General features: G+C 46.1%; 1 protein-coding gene across 4 annotated transcripts; it reads right to left on the bottom strand.

The window, feature by feature from the left end:
* Positions 1-8,140: 8,140 nt before the first annotated feature.
* Positions 8,141-12,158, bottom strand: LOC310682020 (uncharacterized protein). Of its 4 annotated transcripts, none has more exons than XM_083450260.1 (3): positions 11,995-12,158; positions 10,640-10,740; positions 8,141-8,409 (listed from the first exon to the last, which is right to left on the bottom strand). In XM_083450260.1, the coding sequence occupies exons 1-3, from the start codon at positions 12,141-12,143 to the stop codon at positions 8,342-8,344; spliced, it is 318 nt and encodes a 105-aa protein (XP_083306386.1). In that variant the 5' UTR covers positions 12,144-12,158; the 3' UTR covers positions 8,141-8,341. The 4 variants fall into 4 exon arrangements, with proteins under 4 accessions (XP_083306386.1, XP_083306383.1, XP_083306384.1 ...); XM_083450257.1 differs by having other exon boundaries at positions 8,141-9,075; positions 11,995-12,141; XM_083450258.1 differs by having other exon boundaries at positions 8,141-9,075; positions 11,911-12,123.
* Between the last annotated feature and the right edge of the window lie 657 nt (positions 12,159-12,815).

The following is a 12,815-nucleotide window of genomic DNA, read 5'->3' as shown; positions in this document are numbered from 1 at the left end:
ATCAAAGGTCTCTCTGAAATGGAAATCTATTAGAACCCCCTGCAGATTCTGTGTCTACCACCACAGGAAGAGCTTCAGAAAGAAAATATAAAGAAGTAGAAAAAAGATTCTTTTTTTCTCTGCTAAATTATATCCTGCCACACCTTGAAAACAAAAATAAAACAAAAAGAGTATTGACTTTTCCTTACACATAAATGAAACAGGCAAAATAACACCTTCTTTCGGTAACAAAACAGGGTATTTTTTCCCCTAACTCCTTTTATTCTTAACCTCAAAACACTTGTCAGATATTTCTTTAGATTAGTAAATATAATTAGCATTTATAGTAGTTTGCATGTATGCAACCCACTTGAATGAATTCAGTATAACTTTTAATGGCCCCGTAAGGTGGGGCAATGTTATTCATCTTTGATATTTTAGTTCTGTCCTTCTCCCTGTGAATTCATCCCTCCATTTTTTCTTGCAACAACCTGGTGAGGTAGATTAATAATAATAATAATAATAAATTTTTTTTATATCCCGCCCTCCCCAGCCGAAGCCGGGCTCAGGGCGGCTAACAACAATTAAATAATCAAACAATCAGATAATCAAACATTCTAAAAACATTCCATTATAAAAATTAATTAAAGTCAAATTAATGGCAACCATTGAGCAAAATTCTGTGCAGGTTGCCAGAGGAGGGGGTCAGGCTGGGACCTGACCAAAGGCCTGGTGGAACAACTCTGTCTTGCAGGCTCTGCGGAAAGATGTCAGGTCCCGCAGGGCCCTAGTCTCCTGTGACAGAGCGTTCCACCAGATTGGAGCCGCAGCCGAGAAAGCCCTGGCTCTAGTTGAGGCCAGCCTAACCTCTCTGAGGCCTGGGACCTTCAGGGTGTTTTTATTTGACGAGCGTAGGTTTCTCTGTGGGGCATACCAGGAGAGGCGGTCCCGTAGGTACGAGGGTCCTAGGCCGTATAGGGCTTTAAAGGTTAAAACCAGCACCTTAAACCTGATCCTGTACTCCACCGGGAGCCAGTGCAGCTGGTATAGCACCGGATGAATGTGATCTCGCAGTGAAGACCCTGTAAGGAGTCTCGCTGCGGCATTCTGCACCCTCTGGAGTTTCTGGGTCAGTCTCAAGGGCAGCCCCACGTAGAGCGAGTTACAATAATCCAGTCTGGAGGTGACCGTCGCATGGATCACAGTGGCTAGGTCAGGGCGAGAGAGGTAAGGAGCCAACTGCTTAGCTTGGCGGAGATGAAAAAATGCCGCCTTTGTTATAGCTGTAATCTGCGCCTCCATAGAGAGGGAGGTATCGAAGATTACACCCAAACTCTTAACGGACGATGCTGGCACTAGTTGCACCCCCGCAAGAGATGGGAGTTGCCCCCTCAATCCCATATCGTCCCGTCCCAGCCAGAGGACCTCTGTCTTCGAAGGATTTAACTTCAACCGGCTCCCACGTAACCATCCAGCCACAGCTTCCAAGCAACTGATCAGTGTGTCTGGGGCCGAGTCAGGATGGCCATTCATCAACAGATAGAGTTGGGTGTCATCAGCATACTGATGGCAGCCCAGCCCAAAACTCCGGACAAGCTGGGCGAGGGGGCGCATAAAGATGTTAAAAAGCATCGGGGAGAGTATCGCACCCTGGGGCACTCCACACACCAAAGAGTGGCGGGATGACAATTCCCCCCCAAGCGCCACCCTCTGTCCCCGACCGGAGAGAAACGAGCGCAGCCATTGAAGGACTGTGCCCTGGATCCACACGTCGGCAAGGCGGTGGTCCAGGAGTTCGTGATCGACCATGTCGAAGGCTGCTGACAGGTCTAGAAGAATCAGCAGCCCCGACCCGCCTTGATCCAGCTGCCTGCGGAGATCATCTGTTAGGGCGACCAGAGCTGTCTCGGTCCCATGACCAGCGCGGAAGCCGGACTGGAATGGATCCAGAGCCGATTAGGTTGAATTAGGCTAGGCTCTTCACATGAAACTTCATGGCTACTTTGGGATTTGAACTGTGGTCTGCACAGTCCTAGGCCAGCCCTCTAACCACTATAGCATGCTGTCTGTGAGTGCTAGCATTATCCCCATCCATGGCATATGAGCTGAGAGGGAGAACAACTATCTTCCCTAAGGCCAACTAAGCAGCAAACTTATACACAAGAAGCTAAGTTGGTGTAATTAAGCTGGTGTAAAGTTTTCCTCTTGGGACACGGGTGGCGCTGTGGGTAAAAGCCTCAGCGCCTAGGGCTTGCCGATTGAAAGGTCAGCGGTTCGAATCCCCGCTGCGGGGTGCACTCCCGTTGCTCAGTCCCAGCGCCTGCCAACCTAGCAGTTCAAAAGCACCTCTGGGTGCAAGTAGATAAATAGGGACCGCTTACTGGTGGGAAGGTAAACGGCGTTCCGTGTGCTGCGCTGGCTCGCCAGATGCAGCTTATCACGCTGGCCACGTGACCCGGAAGTGTCTGCGGACAGCGCTGGCCCCCGGCCTCTTGAGTGAGATGGGCACACAACCCTAGAGTCTGTCAAGACTGGCCCGTACGGGCAGGGGTACCTTTACCTTTACCTTACACTGGGCATTAATGAAAGAATATTGCTTATTTCAAACCTGGCTGCCACTCAGTGCTTTATTCTGTCACATTTTGTGGGGAAAGTTGCATCAATAGTTTTGACATCCCCAAATTTCCCCTCAGAAAAACAGCCAACGTGGGACCCACATTTTCATGGTCTGCAAAGGGAGAGACATTTTGCAAAGCAGAGGCCAGAGAAATGTGCAATACTGTGGTAAGTGAGAGGTGGTGAACTCTACATGGGAATGATCTTTTATGAGAACATCACCAAGCAGTGCGATCACAGATCCATCATGGTGTAGTGGTTAGCGTGTCCGACTAGGACCATAGAGACCAGGGTCTACATCCCTGCTCAATCATAGAATCATAGAGTTGGAAGAGACCACAAGGGCCATTGAGTCCAACCCCCTGCCAAGCAGGAAACACCATCAGAGCACTCCTGACATATGGTTGTCAAGCCTCTGCTTAAAGACCTCCAAAGAAGGAGACTCCACCACACTCCTTGGCAGCACATTCCACTGTCGAACAGCTCTTACTGTCAGGAAGTTCTTCCTAATGTTTAGGTGGAATCTTCTTTCTTGTAGTTTGGATCCATTGCTCCATGTCCGCTTCTCTGGAGCAGCAGAAAACAACCTTTCTCCCTCCTCTATGTGACATCCTTTTATATATTTGAACATGGCTATCATATCACCCCTTAACCTCCTCTTCTCCAGGCTAAACATGGCCAGCTCCCTTAGCTGTCCCTCATAAGGCATCGTTTCCAGGCCTTTGACCATTTTGGTTGCCCTCCTCTGGACACATTCCAGTTTGTCAGTGTCCTTCATGAAGGACATGAAGCTCACTGGGCAACCTTGCTCTTATTTCTCATCAATAATCTATACCTCTGTGGGTTGTTTTGAAGATGATGATAATGATAATATTCATTCATGCATACCCAGCCCATCTGGCTGGGTTTCCCCAGCCACTCTGGGTGGCTCCCAACAGAATAATAATAATAATAATAATAATAATAAAGCGATAAAACATCAAACATTAAAAACTTCCCTAAACATGGCTGCCTTCAGGTGTCTTCTAAAGGTCAGATAGTTGCTAATTTCCTTGACATCTGGTGGGAGGGCATTCCACAGGGTGGGCACCTCCACCGAGAAGGCCCTCTTCTGCCTGGTTCCCTGTAACCTTGCTTCTCACAGTGAGGGAACCACCAGAAGGCCCTTGGAGCTGGACCTCAGTGTCCAGGCTGGACGATGGGGGTGGAGACGCTTCTTCAGGTATACTGGGCTGGGGCTGTTTAGGGCTTTAAAGGTCAACACCAACACTTAGAATTGTGCTCGGAAACATACTTCCAAGATAACTTGGAAGGTGCCAGGAAGAGCCATGGATGGTACCTTGGGAAAAAGGTGAGATAGCAATTTTATAATAAACGACATCTAATGTGTTCTGCCCACCATTATCACCTCTAAAAACAGCCGTCTGCCTCCTGTAGGAGAGGTAGTGAAAGCTTTCTGAAAATTTGCTATTCTGGTGAAAGCTTATATCCTGATCCTGTAGGCACACCTTATTATTCCCCCCCCCCCCCCAAAGCAAATGATTTGGAAAGGAATGGACACAGCTGCTCCTTCATTTTGCAGGTGTGGAGACTGCCATGGCCATAAATTATCCCTTGAGCTGGCACACAAAGCAATGTGCAATGTGCAAGGTTGCTGAGCATCACTCCCTCACTTGATGCCAAAATCTGGCACCGCCAGCACCTGCCTCTTGCAAGGCTTTCTCACCAACAGGACAATTTATGGCAAATCACTGTCTCAAACTAAATTTAGGAACAAGCACAAGGGAGTCAATTTGGAAGCCTAATCAATTGTGAAGTGTCTTCGGGGTAATTTTTCTCCCCTTGACTCTTCCTTAAAATATGACAAATCCTTCTGCTAATGGAAAAGGAGTAGGGGGGAATGGATCAGGGCGAGCGGAGGACACAGTGCTCTGGAAACCTATTAAAGCAGCTGATTCAGTGAAAAAGATGACTAAGCTCTGCAGGTGGTGGTTTCCTGGAATGCAGACTTAACGTTGCGCTGGTGGTGTAGCCACCATAACTCTGCTCTTTCCCTCCCCAGCAGAATAATATGGGAAACCCCCAACCAAATGGGAGGAGATGACACGATGGGCTTCCACTGGATTTTTTTCAGGGGGGACAGGAAGGCAAAGAAATCACTGAAGGGCAAAGGGAAGCAGGCTCATTTCTCACCTAAATAAATAAATGAGAAAAATACTGCCAGTCCATCAGGTCTGGGGAACTTTTGTCCATCCAGATTTTGCTAAACAACTCAATTCATCCCCAGTCGTGCGTGTTGGGGCAGATGGGAATTGTAGTTCAGTGTGGGACGTGGGTGGCGCCACAGAGCCTGGGGCTTGCCGATCGGAAGGTCAGCGGTTTGAATCCCTGCGACGGGGAGAGCTCCCGTTGCTCAGTCCCAGCTCCTGCCCACCTAGCAGTTCAAAAGCACGTCAAAGTGTAAGTAGATAAATAGGTACCACTCCGGTGGGAAGGTAAACGACATTTCTATGCGCTCCTCTAGTTTGCCAGAAGCAGCTTAGTTATGCTGGCTGCATGACCTGGAAAAACTGTTTGCGGACAAACGCCAGCTCCCTCAGCCTACAGAGCGAGATGAGCGCCACAACCCCAGAGTCGTCCGCAGCTGGACCTAACGGTCAGGGGTACCTTTACCTTTACCTTTTTTGCACACTGAAACTGCCTTGCAAAATTCATATGCAGTATGCAGCAGTGGCAAACCTTTGGGTTCTCAAATTTCAACAGCACCCTGTGTGATGCCAAAGTTTGGTTCCCCCAAGCTTCTCGCCTTCCATTCTACATCACTGTTGTGACACCCCCTGCAGTGCCCTCAACACTGTGCTGTGTTTGACCAAACCGGTTAAGCTCCCCTAAATCTGCCTCTTTTTGCAATATGACTGGGCATTGCCTTCTGATTCAGAAGCAAGTTTCAGTGTGTCGGATTGCAGGTGAAATGAGTCAAAATGGGCCGAACAAATTCCTCTTTCGCCCCTACTGTAAAAGTGGAAATTTGCTGAAAAACTCACTGGCGTTATGTGTTTACCGCAGAGGTCTTTCCCCTGAAGATTGAGGGGGGGGGGGGCATTGAGAAGTAATGAGAAAGTATGCAGGAGGAAGGCAGGATGGATGAGTAGAAGAGCGAGGGGTTAGAGAATTTAGTAAAGGCTCCAGAATAATGAGAACTTTTTTAAAAAGAAAAGCTTCCAAAGGTGCTTTGTGAGCTGATCTATGAATAGAGATGACTTCATTACCTCATGCTAGCTTTTGATATTTTTGATATTGGCCCACTTGATGCTGGGGGGGGGGGGAGTGTAAGGTTGCATTTTTTTATTTCTTTTTTGCATTCCCTTTCTGTTTTTCCTTCAAGAAATGGTCTCTTTATTTTTTATTATTGGGGGGGGGGGGAGAGATGAAGGGAAAGAACAGGAACAGAGTTCTTGTTTTGAATTCAAAGTATTTAAAGTAGGCCATGTCTCTCAGCTTCTTCTTTTCTGATATATTTAAAGCAAAACGTCAAAGTTAATTTGGAGGTCCAAGCTTAGCCAAAACATCTGAAGGAACTGGTGTGTATGTGTGTGTGTGTGTGTGGAAATCTCATGGAGGGTTCTGCAAATTCTAGGAGAGTTGTGAGAATTCCAACAGAAGTGATTGCGGGTGTCAAAGCACAAGCCCACAGCAAACCTTGCTGTTCAAAGTTGGTGTTAATTCTTTATTAGTAAAAGAATTACTAATTACACAAAATCGGCTGAATGTCAGGTCTAATGAGCACAGCAGTCCATCCTTGGTAGTTGTTACCCCATGAATCAGTTGCCAAGAAAGTCCCCACCTCCTAACAAGCTTCTAAGTGTGCTCTTCTTCAGGGCTCTCCCCAAGCAATCTGAGACTTGACCTAGGTGCGCGTTTCTGCTCTTTTCATGCCTCTTCTGGTTCTGGGAGACAAGTGGGGAGGGGAGCTTGTCAGAGCGAGGGGGGGCACCTGTGACTCATCACAAGCATGACTCATCTCTGCCTCTTGGCTTCCCTCCTGACACTCATCTCCTTCAGCTTCTGCCTCTGATTGTGGACTTTGTGTTTCCTCAGATAGCTCCTCCCACCATTCCTCTGTTCCCAACCAATCCATGACAGCTGATGTGAGCACATTGTGCTGAGCGTGCTAAGCCACTTTGAGTGTTTAATTGGAATACTAAGTCTATTTTAAGAGGAACAGGAGGGCAATCATCACTCAATCCTTTTGTTTCCCTACTGGGACCTACCAACAAAAAAAAGTGCTCCTACATTCTGATCACTGGCGTTGTGCCAAAAACAATTCCCACATTTTTTTAAAAAAGCCTTCGTTAATTCATAAGAAAAGAAATGGCATTTGAAAATTATACAAGTAGAAAGAAAATGTTTTGTGAAATCCTCAAGGGTGGGGTTATTGTAGTTATTGTTGCAGGGTTATTGTTGCAGTCACCTTTAATTCTGAGGACTTTCTTTCTTTATTTCTCCATATTGTCCCATCACTGTGGCCTTCCTAGGTGCCCACACTTCAGTTAAAGCCTACAGGAAACCATCAATAGGTCTGTTCCTCCCATGGAGCTTTACAGTTGAGGCAGTGCTGGGCAGCTAGGGAGGCTGCAAAGTGCTGCAGAAATGTTTTCTGGAAACGAGAACACATATGCCACCCTTGGCCACCTTGTAACTGCTAAAGTAACCTCAGAAACCCACACTCACCAAAGAAATTCTCAAGTGCCCAGAGAATGAGGCAAGAAACTTGAAGTTCATTTCACAGGGTGGCAGGGAAATGACTGTCAAGAAATTAGAAGACAAATTCCAGCACAGCACATCTGATCAACCAGTGCTATGCATGGTGTCCACCATGGTCACTCCACTGCTGGATGTCTGCAGATAAACTCAGCATGCAGTGGGCAATGGCACTTGAAATCAGCTGTCTTCAACATTTGTTCAGTGACTGCCACCCCTCTTTTGTTCTGCCTCCATGGTCAGAAGCAATGATGCCTCTGAACAGGAAATGGCAGCTTATACTTCTCAGCCTTTTGACTAAGATCAAGGATGTGTACACACACAGACACACCACCATCCTCTTATCGTGGCAAGCAAGAGACATCATCACTATTCCTGCATTACAAGGTGTTGTACTGGAGGGCCCTTTGGATACCTCTATAATTCTATGATTCTAGGACAAGGACACATTTCAGCCAAGTAAAAACTCAAGAGGGTTGCAAAAGAGGGACAGTAAGACGGGAGACTTGGAAGGGTGTATGGATTGAGGGGATTCCCAAGGGGCAGAGAGAGAGGCTTGGAGGGCCACATTTGGCCTCTGGGTATGAGGATCCTCTGCAGAGAGTTCGGGGCCAATGGGAGAGCCTTGAAAAGCCACCTTTGACTCTCAGGCCTGAAGCTTTAGAATTACTCTGCCTTAGTGTTGAATATAGGATGCTTATCCATTTAAAGATTTAGGAATCTCCTTTTTTGTCTTTTGAAAATAAAATATTCTAAATAAGAAGGTATGGGACAAACAGCCATATTTTAAAAACAGAAGTGTGCAAGCTTTATTCATCTTGATGTAGGTTTGGTACTACAAGCCAACTTCAACCCTTCTTAGCTCATCCTTGCAAAACACAAAAACAAAACATACAGCATGAAAAACAATGAGATGATTGCGCAGTCAGAGTTCTGGGTGAAGAAGAGATGGAGAGGCACCAGGGTGACGATGGATCCAAGCATCTCAAGCATTCTCTCCGTACGCATTTTCTTTTGCTGGCCCAAGTTGTACCACGTGTTGACGATCAAGGTCTGAAAGGAGATGGACACCAGAGGGAGGAAAAGGATCAAGGAGAGGATGACAACGGTTTGCGTGTCGAACCCCAGGCTGAAGAAGAACAGCAGTTGGCACAGCAAGGGCCACAGGATGATAGAGGTGGCAGCCGATATAAGAGAAGACAGGTTTGGTTGGTGGCTTCTGTGCCAGCTTGGGGAGAGGAGGAGGAGGAGCCAGTCAACACCAATGCCCGCAATGAAATGCATGCAGCTACACTGGGTGTATAAAAGCAAGTAGGCCAGAGAGAGGAACAATTTCTCAAAGGCGTCGCAGGAATGAAAAATATAATTAATGAAAGCCAGCAGAAAGGAACTGCACAAAAATAGAAAGATGCCGCAGTTGGCGATGGTGAAGTTCCAGATGTAGGCATTCCAGGAATTCCTCTTGATATAGAAAAGGAGATAGGAGAAAATGGCAACATTTCCCAAAAGCCCAAACACAAAGATGGAGACCATGAAACGTGCAAATATACGGTCTCCCAGCACGCACATTAGGAAGTCCATGATATAGTTAGACTGGATCTGATGCGGAACATTCAGAAATGTAGTGGAGAGGATGGTTGTGATGTTGAGATCGCCTTCTTTGAGATGCATGCCTCTTCCAAGCACAGTCTTGTTAGCTGAAGGAAGAAGGGATTCTTCCTATGGATAGAAGTCACAACAGGTGTAAGGAACTGAACTTTCAATGTGGCAGTACCTACTAGAGCTCCCTGCCCAGTGATATTAGGCAGGTGCCTTCCCTTCTCTGTTTTCAACAAGCCAGCCCAGATATGCAAAGGTTACTGTTGATTTCAAGCCAACTTGCTTTTAACTTCTGACTTTTGTCAATAATTTTAATGTGAGTTTTATATCTTATGGAAACCCATTACAGGTTTTTTTACAATTAAAAGAGCAATCCCATGCACAAGAAGCTGGCATAAAGCAAGCCTGGACTAAGTTAAACTGGTGTTAAGTTAGAATAGATACAAGCCTGGTTTAGTAGTAGAGCTGCTAGGCTCTGCTTAAACCTGGCAGAGGGAAATAAAGTCTTTAAAGTAAGGTACTATGCCATTTGGTCAGGTAATGTGACTCAGCTGAATGGGCTTAGCACGAAGTCTAAGTCCCCCACCCCAAAGCCCTGCCCCTGACACTCCCTCAGAGCACCCCTAATAGGGACTTACTTCAATCATCACCACGACCACCACAAGTTTCAGAAACCTTGGGCATCAAAATGTAGGCAATGCCCTGTGTACCTTCAGGCTTCCCTTTTCTTCCTTGGCAGAGACAAAGGTGATTCAATTATCAGGTGCAAGGAGGTGTAAGACCTTGGTAAAGTGCTGCCCTGTCCAAGGCCAAAATTTGACACACAAACATACACTATCCCAAGCCAGCTTCCCAAAGCTGGGTAAGGGAGGCGCCACTCTTTGGGAAGAGGCTGAAATATCTTAGAAATGAATTTTCTGAAGGTTGTCAGGGGCCTAGTTGCTGCTGATTTTACTGTTGGGTTGTATAAGAGGGCATGTAGTTGGTGTTGTGTTAACCAGGGCATTCTGGTTGTCTTCTAGTTTGTCTTGTATTTCTTGTGTTGACAAGGGTTTGTTATTTTTATAAAAGTCTATTAGGTGATATAAGCCTTTGGTTTGCCAGGTTTTTATCTGGAGGTTTTGTGCTGCATGGTGGAATAATGGGTGGTACGCCAGGGGGATTAGTGGGGATGGGGTTGGGGATAGTTTGCCTATTTGTGTTTTCCATGCTTTGAGCATGGTCTGTGTGTACCTGTTAAGTGTTGTGGGAATTTTCTTTAGTTTGTTTGGGGGGAGTGGGTATGTTGTGGTGCAGGTATTTTCAATTGTGTCCCTCTCTAGGTGTACCCATTGTTTTGTCTCATCTCCTAGTATATATGGGATTATATGGCGTATCCTTTCTTTTTTCTTTTTCTTCTTCTCCCCCTAATGCCTCAACAAATGAAACAGATTTTTAAAAATGTTACACGGGGGGGAGGGGATACGAGGCATTACACTTACTTCTGTAAAACAAGAAAATCCTTAATAAAATATTTTTTTAAAAAAAGAAATGAATTTTCTGTTTGTTTTTACATTTTTCCTTTTCAGGCTCCCTTCAAACTATTGGAGAACTTCAGAACACACAAACACTTCTGGGAATATTTCCTGAAATGCCTCTGCCTGAACCATGTCACTAAATCAGGCAGGAACCACTCTCTACTCACATTTCTTGCTGAAACTGAAGAAACTGGGCCAGCTTTGGTAAGATGGATGAGGCCCCAGAACATCAGACAGGGGAGGAACAACATCTCTCCCTCTTTTCTTCCTAGTGAGGAAAGAGAAACAAACACTGGGAACTGGCATGCCGCACATCTGTTTTGTTCTATTATATCTACCCATGTACAGTGGTACCTCGCAAGAGAAATGCCTCGGAAGACGAAAAACTTGCAAGACGAAAGAGTTTTTCGTTTTCTGAGTTGCTTTGCAAGACGGATTTCCCTATGGGCTTGCTTCGCAAGACGAAACGTCTTGCACCTTTTTTTTTAAACCGCCAATGCATTCCTACGGGAAACTGTCAATACGCAGTGGTGCTTCGCAAGATGAAAAAACTCGTAGAACGAAAAAACTCGCAGAACGAATTAATTTCGTCTTGCGAGGCACCACTGTACTAGTTTACTATTCACTTATTTAAATCTACCCTTACCTGCAAGGAACTTGAGAAGATGCGCACAGTTCCCCCCTCCCTGTGCTATCATCACAATTGTCAATAACCCCGTCAGGTAGGGTGGGCTGGGAGAAGAAAATGGGTCCGAGGTCACCCAGGGAGCCCCTTGGCAGAGTAGGGATTAGAACTCAGTTCTCCCAGGCTGTAGTCCAGTGCTCTAATCACTACACCACACTGGATCCCATATTTGGTTTGTGGCTTCCTTGACTATGCGATACAGATGTCCTCTGGTTGCCAAACTCCCCGCCCCCCACATTTTGTACACCTGTCAAGGAACTGTCCAGCTCATTTGCCACAGAGCTTTGGCATGCCGTCTGGAGTCATGGAAAACCAGCATGGTGGGCTTCACATAATGGTCAACAGCTCAAACCAGCACTGTGATGTAACATTCACAAATGGATATGTGCATTTAAATGTATGTTTGATGTGGTAGATGAGCTGCATTTCAGAGCAGCTGACCCATCATAATTGGCTCTGCATGAAAGAACCTCCAAAAACCTTTAAAGGGATCCTACAGTTCTCCAGAACACATCCTGAAAACCACTACTCCAGAATAAGGAAGCCATCTTTGACATAAAGGGTTCCTCCCTCTGTGTGTAAGTGCATCAGTAAAAACCCGCTCTGCTGAAAGACCAACTCCATCAGGCTCCTTCCATCCAGGCTCCAGGCTACATCCATTCCGAGATGGGTGTAGAAAGGGAGCCTGTATATGAATAGGAAACCCAACGAGTTCATTATACAGTGAATATAAAAGAACACAAAGTAACCTACCTAACCACAAACCACAGAGAATGGTTTCAGTTTCCTTCTGAAAGCTGGAGAAGTCTAATTCACAGTCTTTTCCATCCAACCTACCAGTTTTGATGTTCTGGCTCCCTTTTGACTTTTCTCTGTGAAGTCTTCTTCTTCTTCCTTCTTATGCTTCCTTGGTCCTCTTCCAAGCTGCTGCTGCTGCTGCTCCAACTGCCACCAACTGTTTCTCTCACTTTGATCTTTCCCCACATTCTACACTTTCCCCTTTCCAGACATTCTATTCTATTCCCTCTGGGAACAGAATAGGCACTGCATACTTCTGTCCCTATCCCTATAAGTCAGCGGTTCTCAACCTGTGGGCCCCCGGATGTTGTTGGACTACAACTCCCATCATCCCTGACCTCTGGCCTTGCTAGCTAGGGGTGGTGGGAATTGTAGTTCAACAACATCTGGGGACCCAAGGTTGAGAAAGGCTGCTATAAGTGTATGTGTTCCCATATAATCCATTCCACACCCTTTCCCAATAAAGTTCCTCCATTAATCTCCAATGACAAGTGTTTTTATTGGATGTCTCAGAGAACCTATGCCTTTTCGGGTTCATTTCTGACTCCAGAGGTCTTCACATGTTATGTCCACATGGTACAATCTATCACATAAACACTTGTACATGTGTAGAGACAGAGACATCTGTGTTTAGTGTAATGATCAACTCATCTGACTGACGGCAGAACTGTAGTTATGAGGTGTGGTGGGGGCTAGCCAGGTTTTTATGCCCTGGGTGAAGCCTCCAGAGGGGAGCCATTGAGGCTCCCAGATTCTGTGTGTGTGTGTGTGTGCAAATGCAAAAGGAATGTGCCAAACTGGGTTTTTGACCAGGGTGAACTAAAGTCTAGTTTTGCCCCTGCTGAAGGTTAGCCATATGT

Source organism: Podarcis tiliguerta (assembly GCF_965153285.1).
Source record: "Podarcis tiliguerta genome assembly, chromosome: 7".
In the NCBI taxonomy this organism is placed as follows: domain Eukaryota; kingdom Metazoa; phylum Chordata; class Lepidosauria; order Squamata; family Lacertidae; genus Podarcis; species Podarcis tiliguerta.
Note: the sequence above shows the minus strand (reverse complement) of the source record. Positions and strands in the feature narration are given on the sequence as shown.

Excerpts from the sequence above, each read along its gene's own strand:
- LOC310682020 (XM_083450257.1), bottom strand. The coding sequence starts at position 10,723 with ATGTTGTTCCTCCCCTGTCTGATGTTCTGGGGCCTCATCCATCTTACC. Across the intron at positions 9,076-10,639 it reads CTTCAGTTTCAGCAAGAAAT|GAAGAATCCCTTCTTCCTTC; the intron begins GTGAGTAGAGAG and ends TTCTATCCATAG.